This window comes from Exophiala viscosa, assembly GCF_022695815.1.
Source record: "Exophiala viscosa unplaced genomic scaffold EDD37scaffold_2, whole genome shotgun sequence".
Lineage (NCBI taxonomy): Eukaryota > Fungi > Ascomycota > Eurotiomycetes > Chaetothyriales > Herpotrichiellaceae > Exophiala > Exophiala viscosa.
Window position 1 is genome coordinate 4021140 of NW_026944354.1, and position 23549 is coordinate 4044688.

Sequence of the window (23549 nt, forward strand, 5' to 3'; positions counted from 1 at the left end):
TGCACTTTGTCTTGCTGCCGGAAACATCTCAACGGCTCTCAAACTTCTTTCGATACCTGCCGTATGGGGTTTGATTGCAGATGAAGAATGTTCGCTAATCCCGTATCGGAAAGTCGTTGTTATCTATCATCAGATACATATGTGGGGTCTACACTATCGACAATCACCTACAGTCGGAATCCCTGTCTCGATGCTACTCTCCGTCTTGGTCGACGTCATTGTATGTTGACAAAAAAGTCAGGAACACCTCTGCAGACGAATGGCGAGCTTTGCAAATTGTCCAAACCGATTCGCCTCGGCTGCCACACCAGTCCAAAGCTCGAGAGAGCTATGAAGCTACTGCAGGCACTAGGATGATCCTTCTCAGAAGGAAGAGGAGCTCTGGAAAAGGGTGGTATGGTAGGTGTTTTCGTTGCGCATAAAGCACCCCGCGTGCTCTCGTGTGCTTTTCTATCACCGACCTCTTCTCCTCTCCTACTGCAACTGCCCACTTCTCGTCGGTTCGGTACTTGGTCAGTTACACAGCGAATCCTCTGTCCTCCAGTGGAAAGGCAGCAGTATTTGTATCGTTACACTCCCATCCTCGTCTACCTCACTGCCTCTCAACCTCCGCCGTCTCCCGCAGAGGTCTTATCATGAAGGCAGTTGAACTCGCCCTTTTGGGGAGTGCGCTCGTTGCTGGCGTTTCCGCGAGAATTCCAGGTCCTGTGGTCCACAATGGAAGGCACCAAGGCCCTCAGCTCCAAGTCCGGAAACGACAGCTGCCCGCAGAACCTACCGACGTGCAGACCATCATCAGCCCCAATGGTGTGAACATCACCTACAAAGAGCCTGGTCAAGCGGGTGTCTGTGAGACCACCCCAGGTGTCAACTCCTATGCTGGCTTCATCAACCTGGCACCGGACGTGCACAGCTTCTTCTGGTTCTTCGAGTCGAGGAATGATCCTGCGAATGATCCAATCACACTCTGGCTGAATGGTGGTCCGGGAAGTGATTCGCTCATTGGGCTGTTCGAAGGTGAGCAATACCAATATCGACGACAGCACCTACAGCAAGTACTAACATGTGCGGCAGAACATGGACCATGCAACATCACCGAAGACCTGATTTCCCAATTGAACCCGTACTCATGGAACGAAGCTTCGAACATGATCTACCTCAGTCAACCTCTTGGTGTTGGATTTTCGTACGGCTCAAAGGTGGGTGGTCAACACAGCAAGTCAGGGAAGAGTTGGCGCTGACATGGTCCTAGGCACCGGGCTCTTTGGACCCAATCACGGGAAGCTTCTTGAATGCATCTCAGGCGAATGTCACAGGCAGATACCCTGTCATCAATGCATCTGCTATTGGTAAGTGCTCGCACACTGGGCGGTTTTCGGCTGAGAGTACTGATGTGGATGCAGACACCACGCAACTGGCTGCGATCGCCGCCTGGGAAGTCTTGCAGGGCTTCTACTCTGCCCTGCCCCAGCTTGACTCAAGAGTCCAATCCACGAAGTTCAACCTCTGGACTGAATCTTATGGCGGTAAGTGGCCGTGTCCATCGATGCTGAGGCGTTCACTGACACGGTGTAGGCCACTATGGTCCCGCATTCTTCGACTACTTCCAGCAACACAACCAGGCCATTCTCAATGGCACAGAAACTGGCAAATACTTCGAGTTTGTGAACCTGGGTATCATCAACGGAATCATCTCCGAGTACATTCAAGCACCTGAATACCCCAAGTTTGCGGTGGGAAACACCTACGGCATTCCGCTCGTCAACCAGACCGTCTACGACTACATGACCTTCGCTACCTACATGACCAATGGATGCTTGGACCAGATCGCGCTGTGTGCCGAAGTGGATACTACCACGCTCAGTGGCCAGGCCATCTGCACCGAGGCCGCAGACATGTGTCGCGACAACGTAGAGAGTCCTTATTACTACGAAGGCGCAGACAGAGGCGTCTACGACATCCGCCATCCAATGGATGACCCGACACCACCGACGTACTTCATCGACTATCTCAATTCCCCTAATGTCCAGAACGCCCTCGGCGTCGACACGAACTACACGAGCGATGCCAACAACGAAGTGTATCTTGCGTTCCAAGACACCGGTGACTTTGTGTACATCAACCTGCTCGAGGACTTGGAGCAAATCATCAATAGCTCGTCCGTGCGTGTGACCCTCGCGTACGGCGATGCGGACTACATCTGCAACTGGTTCGGTGGCCAGGCTGTGTCATTGGCCGCACAATGGCCGCATGCTGCTGAGTTCGCTGCTTCTGGCTACACTCCTTTCATGGTGGACGGCGTCGAGTATGGCGAGACGCGCGAGTACGGAAACTTCTCGTTCACCCGAATCTACGAGTCCGGACATGAGATTCCGTACTATCAACCCATTGCAGCGCTTGGTCTCTTCTCCCGCGCCATCAACGGCTTGGACATTGCGACAGGGACGTTCCCTGTCAACGGCACCAATGGCGGTGCCACGGGCCCAGCCTCAGCCACGCACACTGAGTCGTCGGTTGCGCTGTCCACGTCGACCGCGGCAAGCACTGCGTCAGCACTGCCACTGCCGCGGTTCCGGAGAGATGAGCGTTGGTCATCTTGAATGGGGGCCGTGAAGCTCGAGTCTCGTTGAAAGCCAAAGCAGAGATAATGATAATGAATAAGAGCGCAGCAGTAATCGAATGGCTGTCCAAATATAGATGCAAGACCATTGTTCGCATGATTCTCCTTTCAGACGATGTGTTGCGAGTCTTGGACTACTCGTGACTCAGCATAACTACGTCATCATCGGAGAGGCCAAAAGAGTGCCAGGCTTCCTCCAGCCTCAAGTCTCTCGACATTGCGATTGTATACGCAGAACGTCAACTATATTCACTGACCAAAGTACATTCAACGACACCTTAGTGAAGTCGAAGCCTCAGTCTACTACGATTGCGCCCACTTCATTTGCTTCACAAGGATCATAGCCGTCAATTGCTCCACTCTGGAGATAATGAGGAGATAAGACGAGGGACTCAGGAGACACAGAACACTCAAGTCTCTGACTAGACTATTCACGACCTGGTATGCATGTGGTGTCAATATCCATAGACGGGAGGTACGGGTCCGAGTCCTCGTTATCTCGTTTTTCACCGAAATTCTTGCCCTTTGACAACTCAACAGCCGCCACGGTCAAACACAACCTGATACCATCAAAATCACATCCTCGTTGTAGAAGTCATGGATACCCAATCCCCTAATTCCACAGCAGCATCAGATGTCTTTTTTGGTCAATTCATGCTCTCTTCTGATGACTTCTGCGTGCTTCTCGGAGCGGGGGATGATGGAGCATTCGAATTTTTGCGGCACCGACAACCATCCTGGAACACACAGTGTCTCTGGTTCGATAGTTTTACCATCAACTACCTTTTTGGAAATGTTGAACGACCAGAGAATTCGAGCAATGTTGATGAACATGGAGCGCTCCGCCACGTGTATACCCGGACAGACACGCCTTCCCGCTCCATAGGCGAAATGGTCTCTTGCTGAAGGGTCAGAAGCGTTCAGATAAGTTGCTGCAGGCGACGGGTGACCCAGGTATCGTTCGGGGTGAAAATCGTATGGATTCTCCCACACCTCTGGGTTGAAGTGAATAGCCCTGAAGCAGAAAGATGATCAGCATTTCCAAAAGACCCATATCCAGTACAACAAAAGACTTACCACCAGTTTAACATGACTACTGCGCCTTTGGGTATGAACATGCCCTCGTACCAGTCGTCCTCGACGACAGCGTGATGCATGCCGTACTGGTTAGGAGGCCGCCACCGGAGGCCTTCTTTGACAAGGGCCTTGAGGTAGGGGAGTTTGTCTTGATCCTCAAAAGTTGGCAGCCGGTTGGGGCCCACCACCCTATCCAGCTCCTCCTGGGCCTTTTTGCTGGCCTCAGGATACAAGGTCAAAGCAAGAAGAAGGCTGTTCAATGCTGCGGAAGTCGTCTCGGCTCCTGCTTCAATCAAGTGTCCCGTGTGGAACGCAGCTTCGAGCTCATTCATCTGTAACTTTTCGAGGTCTTTTTCGACAAAGTCTTTGCCAAAGCATGGCTTTATGTTCCCGGCAGCGACCTTCTTGTTCAGGTCTCTCCAAAGCTCTAAATAGATGCCTGAGTCATGCTCACATATTTTTCGTGCGTAGTTCTTCCAATCATTGCACATCCACTGCGGCAGAATCTTGAGTGCTGGAAAGGTGTCAATCAGATGAACCCCGGGACTCGAGATATCAGACAGATTGATCAGGACGCTGAAGATTTTTTGAATCAATGGATCTGTCCAATCCTGAATTCGTTCGCCATATATGATTCGGCAAATCAAGCTCGCGGAATAGCGCCGGTTATAGTCGTAAAAGCCGTTGGGATCTTCAAGCAATTCGAACATTAGCTGTTTGGATTCGACATCTTGGATCGGTTGGTATTGCGCAGTTGCGTTGATGTTCAGGAGGTCGTGACTGATCTTGCGCACAGTACGGTGCCGTGGACCATAAGGCATGAACACTTGTCGACAGCCCGCACTCGCTGTATCCTGGGCCAGAGGCATGGGCGGTCGGGAGGAATATATGTTTGATTTCTTATCCATAAGATCTTTGACGGCTTTGGGTGACGATAGCCAGATATAATCTGTTCCACCGATCCTCGTATAAAACACGTCTCCGTATTTCTGCCACCATTCGATGGCCTTGTCTTTTACATGGTTACTGTCTGCCAGGTCAAACAGATTGCCGATGAATGGCAGTCCTGTTGGGCCTGGGGGAAGTTTTCGTCGTCTCAGGTCTCTCAGAATATTCGGCGTCGAACAGATGTAGAAACCCAAGACAATCAAAAGAGGGAGAAGACATAGAGCAGCCACGCCTCTCCAGGGGGTGACATAAGGAGAGATTGATCCAATAAGACTGAAAGCCATGGCGGGTCCCAGAGCAAATACACCAAGTGCTCAAGTCGAAGGACGAGACTCAGGGAAGGGATGTTGGCTTTCCTATCTTTATAGGCAAAGGTATGCATATTGGATATATACTGTCTACATCTTCGTCCAAAAAGCCAGACAATCACGACGATTGTGGAAACCGAGGCCTCTATATGAGCCGAGGTGAGCATATCACCTCATCCAGTTATGGAGATGCGCCACGTATGAAATCAGTTTCTGGGTTGACATGCTCTCGAGCAGTAACAAGCACGTTTTCAGCTGAGATCTGCCTAGACTGTGGTTGCAGATTGGCGTCAAGACCAAGTGCGGGATAGATTTGCAAAGTCCTGCAACTTTATAAGGGGTAGATCACTAGTGGGGGCTACTAGGGACAATCGTACTCGGCAGAACGACGATTGTTTGAGCTCGACTGTTATCCTTGGGGCGGCCGAGGCACCGACATGGCACCCCAGGCTTAGCACCCCACGTTTAGCTCTCCGCGTATTTACCAGGTACTCCCCGTGTGTTTTTGAACCGCGGCCTAGTAGGCTCAAACCATCCAGCTCTGATATCAGCCTCGGTATGACTACTCACCGAGGCTTTGTTTCAGGACCTATTCGCAATACGTGGTACAGTTATAAACACCATGACTAGCTACGTTACTTGCTCTTTTGCGCTCGGCCTTTTTGTGATCAGCGCCTTAGTGCCGACTCAGCAATACGACGTGCTGGACTGATCTCCTCATGGTACATAGGTGTTCCTTGCGTATCTTCTTCTAATCATCGATATCCGTGGCCATAGTAGTGGGTGGTAGCCTGTCAGCAGCAACAGGTGAGGCATCGTTCTTGGCGGCTGCTCTGCAGTGACAGGACCAACGGCAAGACATTGTGAGCTGGACTTATCACGACCTCAATAGCCTCGATTGACTAACATACTGTACGTTCAACTCGTAAGGAGTTTGGGGGACGTACGAGGCCCACATAGGGTGCGGTGCATCTAACCTGCCTTGATTGATGTAAGTGACAATGCGCAAGAGGCAGTGCAGAGACAGAGCGTGGCGACAGTCTATAGTCTTCTGACGAATGTGAGATGTTGTCGACGTCGGTTTTGGGCCATCTGGTTTCCCCAGGGGGATCGCGGGGATTGGTCATCTCGGCCCGAGCGGCCTTACTGGTGGCTGGCTCCATTGCCTGGGACGCGTCTCCGGCGTCCGGCCAGCAGAGGCCGGCTTCAGCGCTGGTGTCTCTGAACCCAGGTGAGGAAGCGGCTTTCCAGCATTTGCCCACCTGACCCCGTCAAGACGCATCTCGTTGTTGTATAGAGTTACGATGGATGTGCTCTAGCATGGATCGAACTTCGGCCCGAAGCCCGCCGATTGGTCTACTAGGACGTAGTAGGCTTTCGGGGTCGGGGCGGTGAGCCCGCGCTTCACCGGGTGCTTTCGTGTTGTGGAACGTCTTTACGTGGTGGAGGAGATTGGGCCTCGGCATTGGAAGCGTGATGAGGGCCTGGTGGTTTGGATATTCACCTTAAGAAAGCAAATTATCTGGAAATGTTGAATACAAGTCGAGGACTGTCGATCAAATAGTTTGTTTTACAAATGGCACGAACCTCATTTACTAGATGGTTGGAGTGTCTGACGTTGCTGACGGTCTCGCTTTCTGTAACTGCCGTACAACACCAGGCAGTCTTCATCGGTATAACAACGCAAGAAGTCAGTTATAACAGCACTCAGCGGCTGACTCACTAAGCCAACCTCCTACATGGCGATTCGAATTGAGTGGTAGCCAGAGTCGGAATGAAGACTTTGAGGTCAGATACCTGGAGTATGGTATCCATAACGGCTTAGGGTTACTGGGTTGATGCTAAGCGTCAGAATCTCCGGAAATGCATCGGCGTCAAAAGGCAAACTCAGCGTTATGGCATTTCAGCTTGCCCTGTCAAGCCCCTGCATCTTGTAACACCATCATCTGAACGGCGGAGTGTGGGTGACCGATCTTCGAATCCCAAACCAATGAACAGCACTGTTGGCTTGTACAGCGACGCTATCTGCTGCGTATGTCTATCAATCTAGTCAGTGCACCTAATTGACCGCCCTCATGGAGCATAGGTGGTTAGTATGACGCCGAGATTTATATGCAGCGATCTCTGCAAGAACAAGTCGTTTTTCCCAACGATACATATACGAAGAAAGCCTCTCAAGTACATTACACGTTGCTGGAGTGCTGGGCGATTTTCTGATCATACTCGATACTCTGGTGCATCATTCAACCTCGTATCCGGCTTACCCCAGGTTGTCTTGCCAGAAGGCTTCCTTGGCTTATACTTGTAGATCTCGGCAGCTTGTTCCGTCGTGCCGTCAAGACAAATGACAATTAAGGAAAATGTCAGTGTCTGACAGTACAACCTGCACGTTTCGGTAAAGACCATGCCTCCTCGTAGCCAGCTGAACCACTTGAGTACCTAGTACTTACAGAAAACAGTGCAGCGGCGGTGTCAAACAAGGGAGCCTTCATGGGAATCTAGAAGATTTATTTCTTCTCGACATAGGCTGCCCGTTGCCTGGAAAACCATTCATCCTCAGTAAAGTGAATACCTTCAGCTTCGGAAGTCCTTCGTGGTCAGACAGAGCTTTTTCGTTGGTGCGTCACTTTCACCATCTCGCCTTCAACTTGCGCATCTTTGCTCTTTCCTCAACTCACATACCGCCTTTCAGGTTTCGACTACCTCCTCTCTACATCTTCATCACCAAAGAATAATATTATCGTACCTCAATTGCTCTACCCGCTATACTGGTCGACCATACTCCGTTGGCTATTCACATCTCCTTCGTGTACCGCTTCGTCTCATCTCACTGTGTAAGCCAGTGACAATCTTAGACCGCGGCGAGCGGAGGTCAGGTCGTAAGAGATTGGGGCATACTTGGGAAAACGAGACTTACACGAAGAAAGACTGATTCCTGTGCCGATAACGGTTTCCCTGCCACCCAGTTCCTCATCCTAGGTACGCTTGCTGGCCTACACTTTTCACAACTTCTCTCATTCACCACTTGCAGGGATATGTCGATTAGCAGAACCCATCGCCGTTACCGCCATATTCCCTTATGCCTGGCTCATGGTCAGGAGCTTTGGCATTCATGATGCCTCCTTCTACGCCGGCATCCTCATTGCCTCCTTCTCCTGCTCCGAAGCCCTCACTAGCATGTTCTGGGGCACCCTCTCAGATCGCATGGGCCGAAAACCTATCCTACTTCTCGGCTTGTTCGGCACAGTCTTGTCGTTGTTGATCGTCGGGTTTCCCACCAGTTTTACCATGGCACTTTCGGGAAGAACCCTCGGAGGTGCACTCAATGGCAACATCGGTATACAATCGTATACAACCCGCACAGGATGCATTGGTCTGACAGAATACAGGAGTTATTCAAACCATGGTGGGGGAGCTCGTGACAAAGCCGGAACACGAGCCCAAGGCCTTCGCTATCATGCCTTTCATTTGGTCCATTGGGTGCATCATCGGCCCTGCGATCGGTGGGCTGCTGGCGAATCCTGTCAAGTTCTACCCGGGTGTGTTCTCGAAAGATGGACTCTTCGGTCAATTTCCATTTCTCCTGCCCAACCTCGTCTGTGCCTTGATCATGTTCTCCAGCATCATCATTGGCTTCTTCTGGCTCGAAGAGACACATCCAGACTTCAAAAGAGGAGCCGAGCAGGACCAGGACCGACCCCTCCCACCAACAACGAAGTCACCAACGAACGAACGCCTATGATCTTGACCGCTGGTGCCAATGGCGATCCAGGCACTGACCTCAGACGGGACTCTTTTGGTACTTTCAACGAAGTCGACATCCAGAAAATCTCTCAATGGAGACTCAACGCCAACGGCACCTCGAGGCCTGCATCGGTGGTCGAGCAAACGCCCGAGAAATGGCTGACTAAGAGGGTGGCCATGCTAACGCTTGCACTTAGCTTGTACACTTATCATTCCATGTGCTACGACCATCTGCTTCCAATTTTCTTCCAAGATCGGCGTGCTGATGATGTCGCACTTTTCGGTCTTGGTCCGCTTCATATCCCGGGTGGTTTGGGTTTGACCACCAAAGATGTTGGCGTTATTATGTCCTTCAATGGCTTGATCGCCCTCTTCATCCAGGCGGTCATTTTCCCTGTCGCCGCCGAACGACTCGGTGTGTGGCGGGTTTTTGTTCTTGTCACGATTATGCATCCGGTGGCATTTTTCATCGTGCCTTACCTTGCTCTTCTGCCTCGGAACCTGCTATACCCGGGCATCTATTTTTGCCTAACGCTCCGCAACCTTCTCTCAATCCTCGACTATCCGGTCATTCTCATTCTTCTCAAGCAAGCGAGTCCTTCACTTTCATGCCTTGGTCGTATCAATGGTCTGGCGGCTGCAGCTGGCGCAGCTTGCCGGACAGTGGCACCACCGATTGCAGGGTTACTGTACGAATGGGGTTCAAAAATCGGTTTTACTGGTCTAGCATATTTCGGCGCCGGCGCCGTGGGCTTGGTTGGGGTGGTTCAACTGTGGTTTGTTCCACGGGAAAAGCATGGATCAAGTGTCAACCCGATAATTCCTTATCTAGAACATGAGGAACGCGTTGGAGACGTGGTCGAAGTCACGGTCGTCGATGACGAGAGCAGCGATGAGGCCGACACCCGTCCTGTATGATAGCGTTCTTATTTGCGTTGTTGTGTGGTAGATGGCCTCCCTCCCAAGATGGCTGTTTCTAGCCCGGGGACGAGAGGCCTCCTGCAATGTATACCATTGAACTACTCTGCTGCCTTTTCATCGTGCTCCTTGCGCACCGGCAGCCCTACCTCGATCTCGCCTCTGAGGACCTTCACCAACATCATTGAAGGATCCTGACCCGCTGCCGTATTCCTCCCCTTCTCGAACACTACATTGATCAAGGCTAGTGCGGCGGCGAACAGCGCGACATCGCCGCCACGAATACCCTTCCACCATCTATGCTTTACCCCGACCTTCCACAACGAGTAAACGCTCTCCCTCGCAGCGTACACGGTTTGCAGATGCCCAGCGGGTGTACGGTCGAATATCTGAAAGCAGCCACCCAGCAAACCACCCAGGAAGAACCGAAATTGAGGAAGGAACGCCCTTGGAAATATCGCCTGAAAGAAACATATGCTAGCCCAGGCGGTGCCGATGGCACCCGAAACGGCGAGCGTCGATCGTAAGACTGACTCGCCTAAACCGTTGAGAGACTTGAGCGGCTCGTTCAGAAAAGCTTTGAAGCGCATCACCGACATGGCGCCGTAGTACATGGCATAAAATCGCGCTAGTTGCGGGAACACAAGCAGGTTCTGCTGCAAGTAGGCCATGAAACAGGACGGGTTCGAAGGGTGAATGAGCGCGCAGGATAGTTTCTGGATCGCTGGGTGCGCGCGCGATGTTATGGGCGATATGATCGGGTTGACGCCCTCAGGCAAAACGGCGACAGCAGGCGCATTGGGTCGGAGGATAGGACTGATGAAAGGCGGCCATTTGAGCCGTGCGATTTGGGCCAAGGCATCGAGGACGTTATCCGTAGAAGGCCATGAGCTTGCGAGTTTCGGAGACAGGGTGGATGGTGGTCGCTGGATATACTCCGGTGTATAGTCGAGGATGAATTTACCGTAAGATTCGGGGAAACAGTCTCGATCGAAGATGAAGGCGTGGAAGAGTTGGCCTTGAGACAAAGCGAAGAGGACCCATGATCCGAGCCAGGACGGTTTGTACTTTCTTATGGTCTCGAGATGGGCGATGGATGTCCAGCCGAGTTCTAGAGCATGGGCGGCTGTGTAAATTCCTATCGCGATGCGAAGTTGTGTCGCTGGGTAGATGGAGAGGGCGAGGCCGGAGAGAGAAGCGCCCAGGGCGGGTGTGAGAGTTGATGTCAAGGCCGCGTAGAGGTTCGGGTAGCGTTGTTGAATGGACCTGACTTTTTCGTGGAGGAGGTGTGACCTCAGACGAGAGAGGATGCGATGTAGAGTTGTGTGTAGATACAATAGACTGGATAGCGACAGGGCGAGTTTGAGCGGTGATTGTACGAGGCTCGGAGCCGGAGTTGGCCGGTGGGGTGAGGATGTTGGAAAGGGGGATGTGGGAGTTGGAGTTGGAGATGGAGATGTGGAACCGGATGTGGATTTTTGGGCGAGACGTGCGAGGAGCAGGTCGATGCCCTTCAGGGAGCCGAAGGTCAAGAGAAAGACGCGTGAGGCTGAACGGAATGCTGCGGCGTTGTTATTTCGGGGTTTGTTGTCGTCCGTGGTGGTGGTGGTGGTGGTGGTGGTAGTCGTGTCGTCGCTTGTTGGTTTGGTGGTGACATTGGGCTGTTTGCCCGTTACGAGGAACACGTACTTTCGCAGGAGTTGGTATTCGCGCTCGTTCAGGACATAGGGGACGGGTGTTTTGGGGTCGGCCATGGCTTGATGTATGTGGGACGGGCGATGCGAGGCTGATCAATCGAGATGCGAATGAAGCTTGATCCTTGACGGACGACGGGTGAACCAGATAGATGGAGCTTCAGCCCAGCCCAAGTTGGGGATTGGCGACAGGATCGGGCGTCTGAATGACGAAGCTCCTGATTGCCGTATTGCCAGAGCCCGGTGATGACGGAAGGCAGGAGATGGAATGATTGAAGAGATAAAAGATTGAGCTGAGAATGTTAGAAGATAAAACAAGATAAGTCTAGCCTCGGCGCGACACGAAGCTGGCTAATGTGGGGGACACTTGCCATACATCACATTACCTGGTATTCTCTGGGGTTTTGCAGGAGTCAAGCGCACTTACTCTGCCGTACACTGTGTTCTGTCGAGTATGCGGCATTTACTGCAATATCAAGACGACACCGTCCGCTCAATGCGTCCCAAACGTCTAGACACGCTTGCGTCGCGAGCAACGATACTTACAACGAGTTGAACGCCTCAACATGCGCACACCAGCGTCTCCGCTGTTAATACTCACCCTGATTCTCTCTCTCCTCGGGTTGACGACCGCCAAATCCACAGCCACGTCCTTCTGCAAATGCATCTGCTTCAACAACAGCACCATCATCGCCCTGGCCCCTCCTACATCCTCGACCCGATCCGAGCACCATAACCTCCTCGTCCGATCAGCCGCAGAAGACGACGATAGTACCGCCAATCCGCCCGCATCTTCACCTCGCCCACACCATAAACTCACCTGCGCAGACTGCACCCGCGCATTCTGCCTGGATTATAACCTGCCTATATGCAAAAACGTGAGGGAAGAAGATGTGTTCACCACATGTTTTCGTATGCACACACACCGTATCCATTCCAATGATGTTGTCTTGCTAACATGCTGCAGAACGCGACTCTCTAAAAGACGAGACAGTCGTAGTGGTCTTCATTTTCGCAACGGCAGGTCTGCTCGCTTGGGCGCTGGTCAAGCCCTGGGTAGACCGGCTTAAGGAACGCAATACATTCATGCATATTGGTCAACATGATGGGAATGGTGCGAACTTTGGGGCCGGTGCGGCTCAAGCACCGCGGAATGTCTCAGGCTCTGCTTCGGCATCAAGAGGATCTGGTCCTGGAAGAGGTGGAACAGCAAGGTCGGGCTCCGCACCCAGACCAGACGATGAAGGGCTGTTGTCGAATATGCATGCGGACCAAGACGCTGTTGATATAGTCTCCGGGTCAGGATCTCGTTGAGATACAGCACTTTGATGACTTATGACAAAAATCCTTGCTTTAGCCAATTAGTTGATTTGATTGCTCTGTCTTTTCTCTCGGTATCTAGCAGCCCTCATGTCATTACACTCCCCAATTTTGATGATCTTGCTCAAGCTAGGTGTTGTCGCAATAGCGCCCAAGATAGCTCCCTGAAAGCAAGGTAGTTCTTCGCATGCATATTCACACAAATTCAGCACCAGCTCAACCAAGCACAGCTCGATGAAAGTCGCTCACTTTTGTTCCGTAGCCCATTTTGTTTCTCAATCCAAGCTCCAACTCCCCATATGAAATCGTGAAAGCGCCGGAAGCCTCCCACATGTTCTCCCAAGCCATACCCATCTTTGTTCATCCGATGCAACGCCACGCCATGCATTTCCGATCTAAAACATCGTAGAAGACAAGCTAACCGCTTGCTGAAAATCGCTCAAGCGCTTAAAGAAACGCCACGAAATGGTGTCATAGCCGAAGCATGAAACTGAACAGGTTCCTCTATTTGGATTGAGGACGGTGAAGGTATCCGACACGGTCTCGGTGAATCCATCCGTCTTCTTCAACGTACTCCCTCCAGCCAACTGGGTCCCAGGCGGTCTGGTTGGCCATGCGGTCTTTGGTGGAGAAAGAGCGTGCGTTGAAGACTCGGAGGCGACGAGACTCTCGCTCATTCACAATTGCAGCCAGGATTGGGTTGAAGACCTTGTCATCCACCGAATTCTCGGTACGAACTGCGCTCTTGAAGAAGCAGAGGTGTTCGAAGTCGAGATTGAGAAGGATGTTTGAAGCCACGGTATCCCTGAAGGTCGTATGGTTCGGAATGATCTCGGATTGTGGTGAAGGTGAAGCAGTAGACATGCCGGCAGATGAAGGCATAGAGCCAAATACCATCGAAGCCAAGGTCGGATTGTGTCTTGGACGGCCATCGTCAAGCTGTGGAAGTCGTGGCGCAAAGTGAATTGAAACCGAGTCCACATTGAGCTTGAAACTGCCAATATTCATACGAGCTGCGAGGAAGCGGAGAATCATTCTGATGATGGTGTTGCTGGCGATCAGATACTCCGCACCCGTCATGTTCTTGCCAGAGGTAACGACCGGAGATTTGCCGAAATCCAGTGCATGTTTGTATGTGATTTCAATAATGTCCCAGTCCAAGAAGTTTGACAAGAGTCTTTCTGCACAAACACAGACTTGTTCAGTGCCCAATTCGATGCCGGCCACCCAGTATGACAAGATGTAGTCCAAGTTGTGAAGTCTGGAAGCATGGAAGTCGGGACCAGGCTGTGCCTGCAGAAAGAAGTCGTTGGACAAGACCGTGTCAGAGTAGAGGAACCGGAGAGCAGCCTCGAAGGCGTGGGAGACCATGTAAGATGCAGGGTAAAGATTGATGAGGTTGCCTACATAGCTGTTGTTTGGCAGACTTTGCACACTCTGCATCAGCTTGCGGAGTCGTGGGCTTCGAAGCATCATCGTTGAGTGACTGTAAGCGACGAACGGCTGCACACCTGGTGGGTTCACTTGAATCGCATAGTCCACGCCTTCTTTAGTGTGTGCAAGCAGGAGGAGATGCTCGTGAAGAGGGATCAGAGCGGTGAGCATCCTCGCGGGAGGCGCCGGGCTGGATGGACGTCGACTGGAGGTCGCTGTCATTGCCCGATGATGATAACCGTTCGTCACAATGGGTTCAGAGGTGTCTGTCGGACCAGAACCTTGAGTTGCGCGTGATTGACTACGGGCCTGCTCAGAAGAGTGGGTGCCGTTGTCTGTGGGTGTGAAAGGTGAAGGGCTGATGGCGCTTTCGTAGACAACAGGAATTTGGTCAATAAGTTCTTTTGACTCCGAAGTGTGCTGCTGGTGTTCGTCACCAGCCGTAGCACTTGGCGCTGGCGACGACCATGCAGGATATTGAATGTCACCTTGGTCGGATTTAACAGTCTCGTGACTTGCGTTCTCGATACTAGTGGTCACCTCATCCTTTGTTCCTTCTTGGCCCGTGAAATCAGACGCAGGCAAGTTGGATTTGTCGTCGGCAGTCACTTTGGGATCTGGTACGGCCAACTCGTTCTCCTCAGTACTGGACTGGTTGACAGCTTGGTTCGATGTGATCTCTTCAGGAGCAGTGGTTGCGACTTGGTCGTCTGAGGTTGGAGGCGATCCTGTTTTTGTACATGAGTCAAAGTCGAGTGTTTGGAAGAGGTGAGGTACTAACCAGTGAGAACAACATTGCCCTCGTTATCGTCTGGCCCATCCAGGGACGCGGTCGTTGGCGCAGTCTCTGGCGAAGCAATCACCTCCGACTCGACCTTGTCTCGAGTATCTTCCTGCGCCGCAGTTGGCGGTGCGGAAGTTGTGCCAACCTTTTCAGACTCATTTTGCGGCGGAGCTTTCTTCTTTGACGGTGGTTGTTTTCCAAGACCAGGTAAGGCTGGCAACGCAGGCTGGACCATACGAGCGTAAGAGATTCTGTTGATCCGAGGATCAGGAGGCGCCATTATGACGGAGAAGTGACGATGCGATCGTGAGAGACCGATCTCGGACCATCGAGATGAAAGACCGGCCGACACAGCAAGCGGACAGGAGGACGACGATGAAGCAAGGTAGGACGAGACAGCAAGTGCTGCTCTACCTGGGAGAACCGATCACAACGAAGGATAAACAGTCAATCGACAGGTTTACAAAGATTCATTGATCTGATCCGAGATGATCATTTCACTGGTGGGGAAAGAAGTTTAGCTGCGACTTTGTTCGATGATCAACTTCTCCGCACTCCAATCCGCTTGGCGAATCATTCCATATTTGCGGCTATACCTCGGAAGGTAAAGCGTCGGGATCAGGAATATCGATAAGCCGAGAGCAAAGAACAGAGACCGAAGGGGGAAGGCGGACCGAGGAGGAGGTGGTGGTAGTAAGTTAGTGGCAGCCATGGACAGACATGGACAGACATGAACAGCTGCAAGACCTGTACGTTGAACAATGACATCTATGACACCCAGGTCCCCCAGCAAGACAGACAACCTACCGCCAGCATCATCTGTCAGATGCACAGAGAGCAGTCGACAGGCATCCTACATGTCTTGATTGTCGCAATGCACAGTAGGAAGAAAGTCGGTCACTAAATGGTGCCGCCGTCGCACATCCACCACGATGTGTTCAGACAATGGAAGTATCTCTCCCCAAAGGGTCTTAGCATGGGGGCCTCACGAGTCTGGTATCAGAATCGTTGATTTGCCTTGAACCTCCAACAGAGCACGCTCTTCTTCTTGAGTCGCCTCGATGTGTAGTTCCTGCTACCTTGCAGCCTCTTCGGACGACAGCTGGCGAGGAAAGAAAATGGGCAGTACATTCTTACCTACCTATGAGTTCGCGGCTTCCCGGCGAACAGGGCATCCATCGTTGTCATCTCACCAATCACATTGCGTTGAACGTCGCCCAGCGCTTAATGATCTTTGCCAGCCTTTACCAAGCACGATTTGAAGCAGCCTATGCCGCCGATAGCAAGCAAGTACCAGACGCTGGCCCCAGTCTCAGCATGGTTCTAGGCCTGGTAGAGAGCTCTTCGGCAAAGTGCAGCCAGAAGCAAAGTCTCTCACTCGCTAGTAGGTTCAAGTCCATGCAGGCGCTCACCGTTGTTGAAATTGGCTAAAACATCGCTTAGTAAAACTTGCATCCGACGAATTAGGAAGAATCCGTCTTATGTTCTTGCTGCGAAAGAATAGGGGCGTTGTTTCAGCCTCATTCGCCTTGAAGCGATTGTTTCATCCCATCTTCGTGAACACCACTTTGCACAATCAGCAATGCCGACTTGGTCTCACAATATCTCTCAGTCGACTTCATTTTTCACCGTCCCCAAAGTTACCCTGCTTACTCCCACTCAACGATTGCTTTGACGATGAGCAAAATCTGCGACACGTGTAACGAACAGATTGATTTTGGTGAATACTATCATCATTGTCTGACTTGCAATGATGGTGATTTCGACTTGTGCCAATCATGCATTGATGGAGGCAAGACCTGCCACGGTGCAGCTCATATCTTGGAAAGGAGATTGGCGGTAGAATATACCTGCCCCGGCTGCGCATATGAGAGGAGACAGGACCAAGACTCAATGCAAGCCGATGTCAATTCCTCGGATCAATACGATTTCCCTGAATTGCCATCGCAAAATGCGTTTCGCGTGCTCTATCTCGAGAAGTCACCCGGGGACGGGCCGCTGAGATACACTTTGCATGATCGAGATTATGAGCAGATGAAGAATCACTTCGTTGCAGTCTCTTACGTCTGTGGTGATACGACGGATCTCATTCCCAGTATATGCAATGGCAAGCTGCACCACATCTACCACAATTTGGACAGTGCTCTGAGGCGAGTCAGAAAGCACTACACCGACTATCCTCAGCCGTACGCGATTTGGGCTGATGGAATCTGCATAAATCAACGCAACGTAGCAGAAAAGATGGACCAGATCGCCAAAATGTGGCGAGTGTTTCGAAATTGTGCACAGGTCGTCGTGTGCCTTGGTCCAAGCTGTGACAATGCTGATCTGGCCCTTGGGCTTTTCTGTAAGTCGGCACAAGAGTTTGAAGATCTCCACACAAGGTCCAAAGGCCCTCCCAGTCAGCCTCATGGTCAAGATCTTCAGATGACAGTGGGCGAAAACGAGATACGAGCCGCATTCCAATTTTTTAGTTGTGCTTGGTTCTCCCGGACCTGGGTTGTTCAAGAAGTCAACCTCTGGACGGACGTTCGCACTTCACCGATCGTTCTGTGGGGAGACTATTGCATCAACTGGGGACTTCTTGTCAGAGCCCACTACATGATGACCACACGACAGCTGTATGCGGAAAACCAGAAAATCAAGGCTGGAACCCTTATACGAACATCGGCTCCTGTGCTGCAGACACGCCGAAGGTCTGCCTTCCAAATCCCTTGACCTCCACCGTCTACTTTCCTTGACGTGGCGCTTGGAATCATGGGACCCGAGAGACAAGATTTATGGCATACTCGCTCTGCTGAATGAACGTATGAGGTTCAGGGTGCCGAAAAGCCACAAGCAGGTCCACGATCGGAAGGTAAACGCGAGCTCCTTGTCAGTCACTATGAGCCATACGAGAAGCTTTATGAGCGCATAGCACGCATCATAATCGACGAGGCGAGTTCTATACTCCTTTTGACACACGCCGGGATCTCGAGGCCTAGGTCGACAGCTTTGCCCTCTTGGGTACCGGATTGGTCTCACTTTCCCATCTGGGAGCCTCTGGAGCCCAAGACAGAGGCTGCTGCTCAGCCGACAAGTGCCAAACTGGAGGAGCTCAATGAAGATGGTCTGCTACAAGTCGACTGCTTCTTCCTTGACTCAGTCTGCATGTACGCAGCATGTTGTATTGGAGAATTTGGTGAAGGCCAGCAGCGTCAAGATAGCGGCGTGGACACAATTCAAGATCGTAGCGAGTACATAACAGCCGTGTTGCAGTGCTTCGGTCATTGTTTCAGAGGCTACCCGACCGGAGAGCACCCTTTGGAGGTCTTCGCTCGGACCCTAGTTGGGAATAGTCCGGATGTGGACAGAATCGATACGAGCACCGATGGTCTTCGATTCAGCTTAGCAGCAGCGACTATGACATGTCGAGACCGAGAGGCTCGATGCCTGTGCCCGAAAGAGTACCGCCCCAACCGAGGACCAGGTTTTGATGATGAAACTGCTTCTCATCATTTCGACGAGAACATACCATCCTCTACTCATGGGGCAGGCCCGCTGGATCTCCACCCCAAAATATTGGCTCTGCCGGCGTGGTATCGCCCTCCACGATCTGAAAAAGGTCCGGAAGATTTTGCGGAAAACGTGGAATCGAACAGGCGGTACATGGACAAAGCATTTGACGGCGATCTTTATCGGGAGATCGTGCAACGCCACGGACAGTGTCGTCGCTTCTTCGCCTCGGGTCGTCGCTATATGGGCATGGGACCTGCTGGACTTCGTCGTGGAGATCTGGTCGTTCTCCTGAAGGGCTGCAACTTACCGTTTGTACTTCGAGTTGACAAAGGCGCTGCCAGGAACAAATGCATTTGTCACCCGAGAGTCTTCAAGCTTATTGGAGAAGCATACGTCCATGGACTTTCGGCGAATGAACCTCTCAATAACTGGCAAGATTTCACCAACGGTGAGAGTTCGACAAGTAGGCTCCCAGAATGTGCAGAAGCGAAGAGCACAGAGTCAGAGAGCGATGGGCCCTGGGTCAAAGTCTACCTCAGCTAACTTAGCTAAGGTCATGCTTGCAATCCGACAAGCCGCCTGTCCAGAGGTTGCATGCTAGTAAGTCTCTTCTCCGTGACGACAGCACCCGACCAATCATGGCATCATCAAGTCGGTGAGCCCGTTGAAGTTTCAGAACATGCTAGCACTCCACATGAATACGTGTCCCTGAGCAAGAATCAATGGCTTGAAAGGATCGGTACGGGTTCGCAAATCCACTGTATCAGCGAGCACGATTGCCTGCGCCAGTCCGAACGCAACGCCAATCGATCTGAGTTTCCGCCTCATCCAGCCACGATGTACGTCGGGCACAATCGAGAGAACGCTTCCAGCGTAGAGTGGCCACGTTAGGTGAAGGCCTCCCAACGCTTTCGGAGACCTCTGGAAGCTAGTGGCAGCGATGCGTTGCATCCAATCATTGTTGATGTGACACGCAACTGATGAGCATATGTCTTCGGCTGTCTTACTGGCAATGGTACGCAATACCTGGTACTCTGCAGTCTCTCCGAATGGCATGGCATCAGTTTCTAGGTATTGGCCACACTGTGCGATCACGTCGCATAGTCGCAACAAGGTTGTGCGATACGTGTTCCACACAGCGGCTACATACACTGTGTCGCGGTCAGTTGAGTTCTGCGTTGGGGTGTACGATTTCCTCACAGTCAGGATATACGTCAATCCTGCCAGGATATATGTCCAGACTAGAGAGCTCAGATGCGTCGATCTGATGATTCATGGTCCTGGGTTGCCAGTCATCAGGGATCCTTGATGGCCAGTCTTCGAAGCTTGACAACAGAGAACGTGCCGCAGAAAGAAGACGTCGGACATTTGCTGTTGCCTCAGGATGGAGGCTCTCGAGCAATGACGGTGCTACTTGCAGAATGTGTTGGGCTCGCAAGACAAGGCCGTCAATGGAGGTGTGTATCGATGGTCCATTTGCGAAGGAAATGGATCTCAGAGCACGTCCTGTGACACACTCACTGTACAGGATCCCTTCCTTTTTACCAGAGTCGTCCACAAGCCACCCGTCGGCAGGGCTATTGATATTTACAACCCAAGAAGATCCATCGAGGGCGCTGTTCGGTGCACCGACGACACCGAAACCGGGAAAGCAGAGGCCTGTCTTTTTGTTACGTGCCTTTTGGATTGCAGTGAGACCGTTGAGATGAGCCAACCAAGGGTGAAGATCCTTTTTCGGAGGCATCATGATCTGAATTTTGGATTAGTCCGAAAGCAGTTACATGGTTAACGCGCCCATTGATAGGACTTGCCTCATACAATCCCATCAAGTACACCGATATCATCGTCTCAGTGGAAACGGAGTCCTCTTCGTGAAGCAACGTTGTCCGCAAAATGTTCAGACAGCGAACATAGCTTGGCCCTGCTCGCGAGGCAGTCAAATTGCTGCCTACACTTCTCTCGAGGAAGCACAACCCCACTGCTTCGACAGTACTTGACAGGACAGAGTCCGGTCGTGCAGTTCGTAACAACGGTGCAAGGCCGGCTAGGAAGCCCCTGGAGTATCTGGAATCGCTAGGCTCCAGGACGAAGTTCTCGAAGAACAATGCTATTGCTTGCTGCTCAGCAGGAACTGGCAATGAAGTCTGAAGCCTCTGGAAGTAAGTCTCGCGAGCACGCACACGCCGGGCGACGACGTGGGTCTCATTCCGGAGATTGATGTCGAAATCGTTTTTGTATCCTGTACACTTACGACCAGCTTTCTCGCACCGAGAGCACTGCTGCGGGGAAATCAGTAACGCCTATGCTTTGGCACAAAACAGAGTCACCTACCGGGCGACGTTCGTCACACTTTCGATAAATGCGTGTCAGCAAGCGGTAAATCCCGAGGTCGAATCGCTACTTGCCTTGGTATGCCTCTCCTTGCATGGATCGCAGGCTCGACTGGGCTGCCCAGTGTTCACCATCACACTACTGGAGACAACATCGAAAGAAGTTGTGTGATGATACTTGACGTCCGGTCTCCTCATTCTAGGCCAAGGTTGCTGACAAAGCTGTCAAGCTGCTACTCCACGTAACGTCCATATTGGCAATTTTCCCTAATGAGGTTAGCCTTGAGATAACGCTTCGTATTGGCTGATTCTGGTCGGCAGTCTCTCCACACCTTTATATGCGCTCTTTCCATAACACTTCGCACGGCTTCGATTGACATAACATTGAGACATGTCTTTGTCAGGCATCCCATCGTCGCTCGGCATTAAGTAACGTTCGACTCCGGTGGTGACAAATGCATGGCGAATCACGGAGTCAGACATGTTTGCAATGGAGTGCTATCCCCACGATGGTACGTACCAGGGCGCTACTGTACAGACCATACTTTCTTCCATATAAGACTTGGCTTCCTTCGTCGAAGAGTTCCTTCTTTCATACAGAAACCCACACAGAAAAGAGCAGCAGCACCCTCAACAAAGATCTTCGAAGGATAACTACCTACAAGATGAGCCACCAAGCAGCCTGGATCAAGGAGCAACATGCCGACCTTGTGGTTGACAAAGCTCCAACTCCAACACCTGGCCCAGGCGAGTTGCTAGTCAAAGTCAAGGTCATTGGCTTCTCTCCGCTCGAGGCGAAGATACAAAAGTGAGATCACCCATCATCAGGAGGTGGACACAACTAACCATTTATTTAGGCAGGGTATGATACCAATTCCGTATCCCAACGTCCTTGGTATGTCCTTCTCCGGCATAGTCGAGAGTGTTGGACCCGACGTGTCCGAGTTCAAGCCGGGCGATGAAGTCGCGGTCGTTCGCGATGGACCTAAAGGTGGCGAACCCCGTTTTGGAGCATACCAGCAGTATGCTCTCGCATCACAGACTTCGACTTCCAAACTCCCTGACGGAGTCACTCTCGAAAGCGGTGCAACGTCCATTCTCAACCTCGCTGCCATTGCAACTGCGCTCTCAATCTATATGGGTCTTGACCGTCCATCGCTCACAAGCAAGGTGGAGGCGAACGGCAAGAAAATCCTCATCTACGGTGGTTCTAGCTCTGCTGGTGGACTCGCTACGGCCTACGCCACTGCAGCTGGATACGAGGTCGTCACCACGTCGTCGCCCAAGAACAAGGGTTTCGTCCAGTCTCTCGGTCCGTCAACCATCATCGACCACACCCAGCCCGCCAAAGATGTACTGAGCAAGATCAAATCCAACGGTCCATACGAAGCCATCTTCGACACCATCGGTCTCCCAGACGTGACTGAAGTGCTGGCCGAGTATTTGACTTCTATTGGTGGTGGCAGCTATAACTCGTTGCTTGCTCCCGACGGTCCAATGCCTGCGAATGTCCAACGCAAGTTCGCACCTTACAGCTTGTCAATGGACAAGCCGGAAAACGCCGAGTTCAGAACATGGTTCTATTCCGAACTTGTGCCAAAGGGACTAGGCACAGGCATCATCGTCCCAACAAGGCCACAGTGGATTAATGGTGGGTTGGACCAGGCACAGAAAGCATTGGACCTGATGATGGAGGGCAAAGTCAGTGGCAAGAAACTGCTGATGGATCCGAGCGCATAGTTTAGATATTTGCCATTAACCACACTCCATATTCCTTACCATTATTTTCTTGAAAGGGCTTATATGCTGAGAGGGATCATGTTGGTGTGATAGAGACCGGGTGGCATAAGCACTGCCCATTGTGTTCTTGTCATAGTACTGATTCTGAGGGACCTGTGTACGTGAAGCATCGAAAATTGGAGGGTAGTCCAATTGTTTTGGGTGAGCTCTGGCCGCGCCGGTAGATACAGGTATGACCTTGCATGGAAATAGTCGATGTGAGCATGTGAAATGACGCATATTCATGCAGTGGCCGTGTAGTTAGCAACAACGTGCCACGTGGGAGGAATCTCCGGGGAGAATTTTAGGGTGCATCGAAAGGGTGGTACATCACGTACAGATCTACTTCCCGTGATAGTGAGCGACTCGATGAACCGGAATGAGATGGGTTTGACCATGTCTACAATCGGCACCGAAGTATTCGACAGGCGCGGACGGGCTTGTTTGACACGATCACTGACCACCAGGAAGTCCATGCAAGGCTGTTTCAAGAGGTATCAGGTGAGCGTACGAGACAAGCAATCTGATTGCACGCATGTCATTCCAATTTCAGGCATTTCTCTGAGTAATCGTGAATCGTGATGCCTTAAACGCAGATTGGAGATCGGCGCCATCATTTCCTAGGTCAACCCTTTGTTAATGTGGGCTTCACTGTGTGTGAGTGGTTTCTCCATGTCAAGGATGTTTTTGGTAGGCATAGTTTGTGCAGTTTGTCAATGCGCGCTTATGACACCATCCTCACGAGTATAGGCTACTACCCTAACTTGATTAGAATGGTTTCATGACCATGCCTCGATGGTCGTGTGCCGTCTTCGATGAGATAGTGTAGACCTGGGGTCGACGTTAAATGGCTCGCTTAGCATTGCCACGCGGTGAAGTGGCCGTCAAAATCTAGCACAGATCGTCAAATGGCAGACGTTTGCGAAGGCTGCCGACAACCGAGAGATATTCGAGGTCCGACCTCGCCTGTCATGGAAGTGTCAGAAGACTTTGATTGCAGTGCCAGAAAAGGCTTGGATCTCCATGTCATGCTAATGAAAAGAAATGATACTCATTAGCGTTAGATTGCACCGGCGTCTGAGGGCAGAACAAGGC

At 51.7% G+C, this 23549-nt stretch overlaps 9 protein-coding genes across 9 annotated transcripts; 5 read left to right on the forward strand and 4 right to left on the reverse strand.

Annotated features, from left to right (window-relative positions):
* The first annotated feature begins 432 nt into the window (after positions 1–432).
* On the forward strand, positions 433–2909 carry EDD37DRAFT_294133 (carboxypeptidase D). Its single transcript, XM_062811150.1, has 5 exons — positions 433–1017; positions 1075–1199; positions 1253–1349; positions 1404–1526; positions 1576–2909. The coding sequence occupies exons 1-5, from the start codon at positions 636–638 to the stop codon at positions 2598–2600; spliced, it is 1752 nt and encodes a 583-aa protein (XP_062674008.1). The 5' UTR covers positions 433–635; the 3' UTR covers positions 2601–2909.
* EDD37DRAFT_678278 (cytochrome P450) lies at positions 2910–4929 on the reverse strand (the record flags this gene model as incomplete). The annotated part of the gene is made up of 2 exons (XM_062819638.1): positions 2910–3635; positions 3698–4929. 2 exons carry the CDS (start codon positions 4927–4929, stop codon positions 3251–3253), a joined length of 1617 nt encoding a protein of 538 aa, XP_062674009.1. The 3' UTR covers positions 2910–3250.
* A 2384-nt stretch (positions 4930–7313) lies between these two features.
* EDD37DRAFT_656650 (MFS transporter) lies at positions 7314–9615 on the forward strand (the record flags this gene model as incomplete). Its single annotated transcript, XM_062818847.1, has 5 exons — positions 7314–7348; positions 7877–7932; positions 7985–8290; positions 8343–8552; positions 8672–9615. 5 exons carry the CDS (start codon positions 7314–7316, stop codon positions 9613–9615), a joined length of 1551 nt encoding a protein of 516 aa, XP_062674010.1.
* A 50-nt stretch (positions 9616–9665) lies between these two features.
* EDD37DRAFT_294221 (uncharacterized protein) lies at positions 9666–11603 on the reverse strand. Its single transcript, XM_062811151.1, has one exon. It carries the CDS (start codon positions 11367–11369, stop codon positions 9717–9719), a length of 1653 nt encoding a protein of 550 aa, XP_062674011.1. The 5' UTR covers positions 11370–11603; the 3' UTR covers positions 9666–9716.
* Positions 11604–11749: 146 nt separating this feature from the next.
* EDD37DRAFT_624340 (uncharacterized protein) lies at positions 11750–12658 on the forward strand. Its single transcript, XM_062816157.1, has 2 exons — positions 11750–12221; positions 12277–12658. Exons 1-2 carry the CDS (start codon positions 11876–11878, stop codon positions 12621–12623), a joined length of 693 nt encoding a protein of 230 aa, XP_062674012.1. The 5' UTR covers positions 11750–11875; the 3' UTR covers positions 12624–12658.
* Position 12659: 1 nt separating this feature from the next.
* On the reverse strand, positions 12660–15438 carry EDD37DRAFT_692390 (uncharacterized protein). Its single transcript, XM_062820040.1, has 2 exons — positions 14845–15438; positions 12660–14791 (listed from the first exon to the last, which is right to left on the reverse strand). The coding sequence occupies exons 1-2, from the start codon at positions 15125–15127 to the stop codon at positions 13134–13136; spliced, it is 1941 nt and encodes a 646-aa protein (XP_062674013.1). The 5' UTR covers positions 15128–15438; the 3' UTR covers positions 12660–13133.
* Positions 15439–16740: 1302 nt separating this feature from the next.
* EDD37DRAFT_678290 (heterokaryon incompatibility protein-domain-containing protein) lies at positions 16741–19198 on the forward strand (the record flags this gene model as incomplete). The annotated part of the gene is made up of 2 exons (XM_062819639.1): positions 16741–17523; positions 17662–19198. The coding sequence occupies 2 exons, from the start codon at positions 16741–16743 to the stop codon at positions 18886–18888; spliced, it is 2010 nt and encodes a 669-aa protein (XP_062674014.1). The 3' UTR covers positions 18889–19198.
* EDD37DRAFT_294274 (uncharacterized protein) lies at positions 18953–21045 on the reverse strand. The gene is made up of 5 exons (XM_062811152.1): positions 20751–21045; positions 20677–20694; positions 20157–20624; positions 19546–20095; positions 18953–19496 (listed from the first exon to the last, which is right to left on the reverse strand). Exons 1-5 carry the CDS (start codon positions 20871–20873, stop codon positions 19018–19020), a joined length of 1638 nt encoding a protein of 545 aa, XP_062674015.1. The 5' UTR covers positions 20874–21045; the 3' UTR covers positions 18953–19017.
* Positions 21046–21340: 295 nt separating this feature from the next.
* On the forward strand, positions 21341–22415 carry EDD37DRAFT_647782 (chaperonin 10-like protein; the record flags this gene model as incomplete). Its single annotated transcript, XM_062817929.1, has 2 exons — positions 21341–21483; positions 21533–22415. 2 exons carry the CDS (start codon positions 21341–21343, stop codon positions 22413–22415), a joined length of 1026 nt encoding a protein of 341 aa, XP_062674016.1.
* Positions 22416–23549: the final 1134 nt, after the last annotated feature.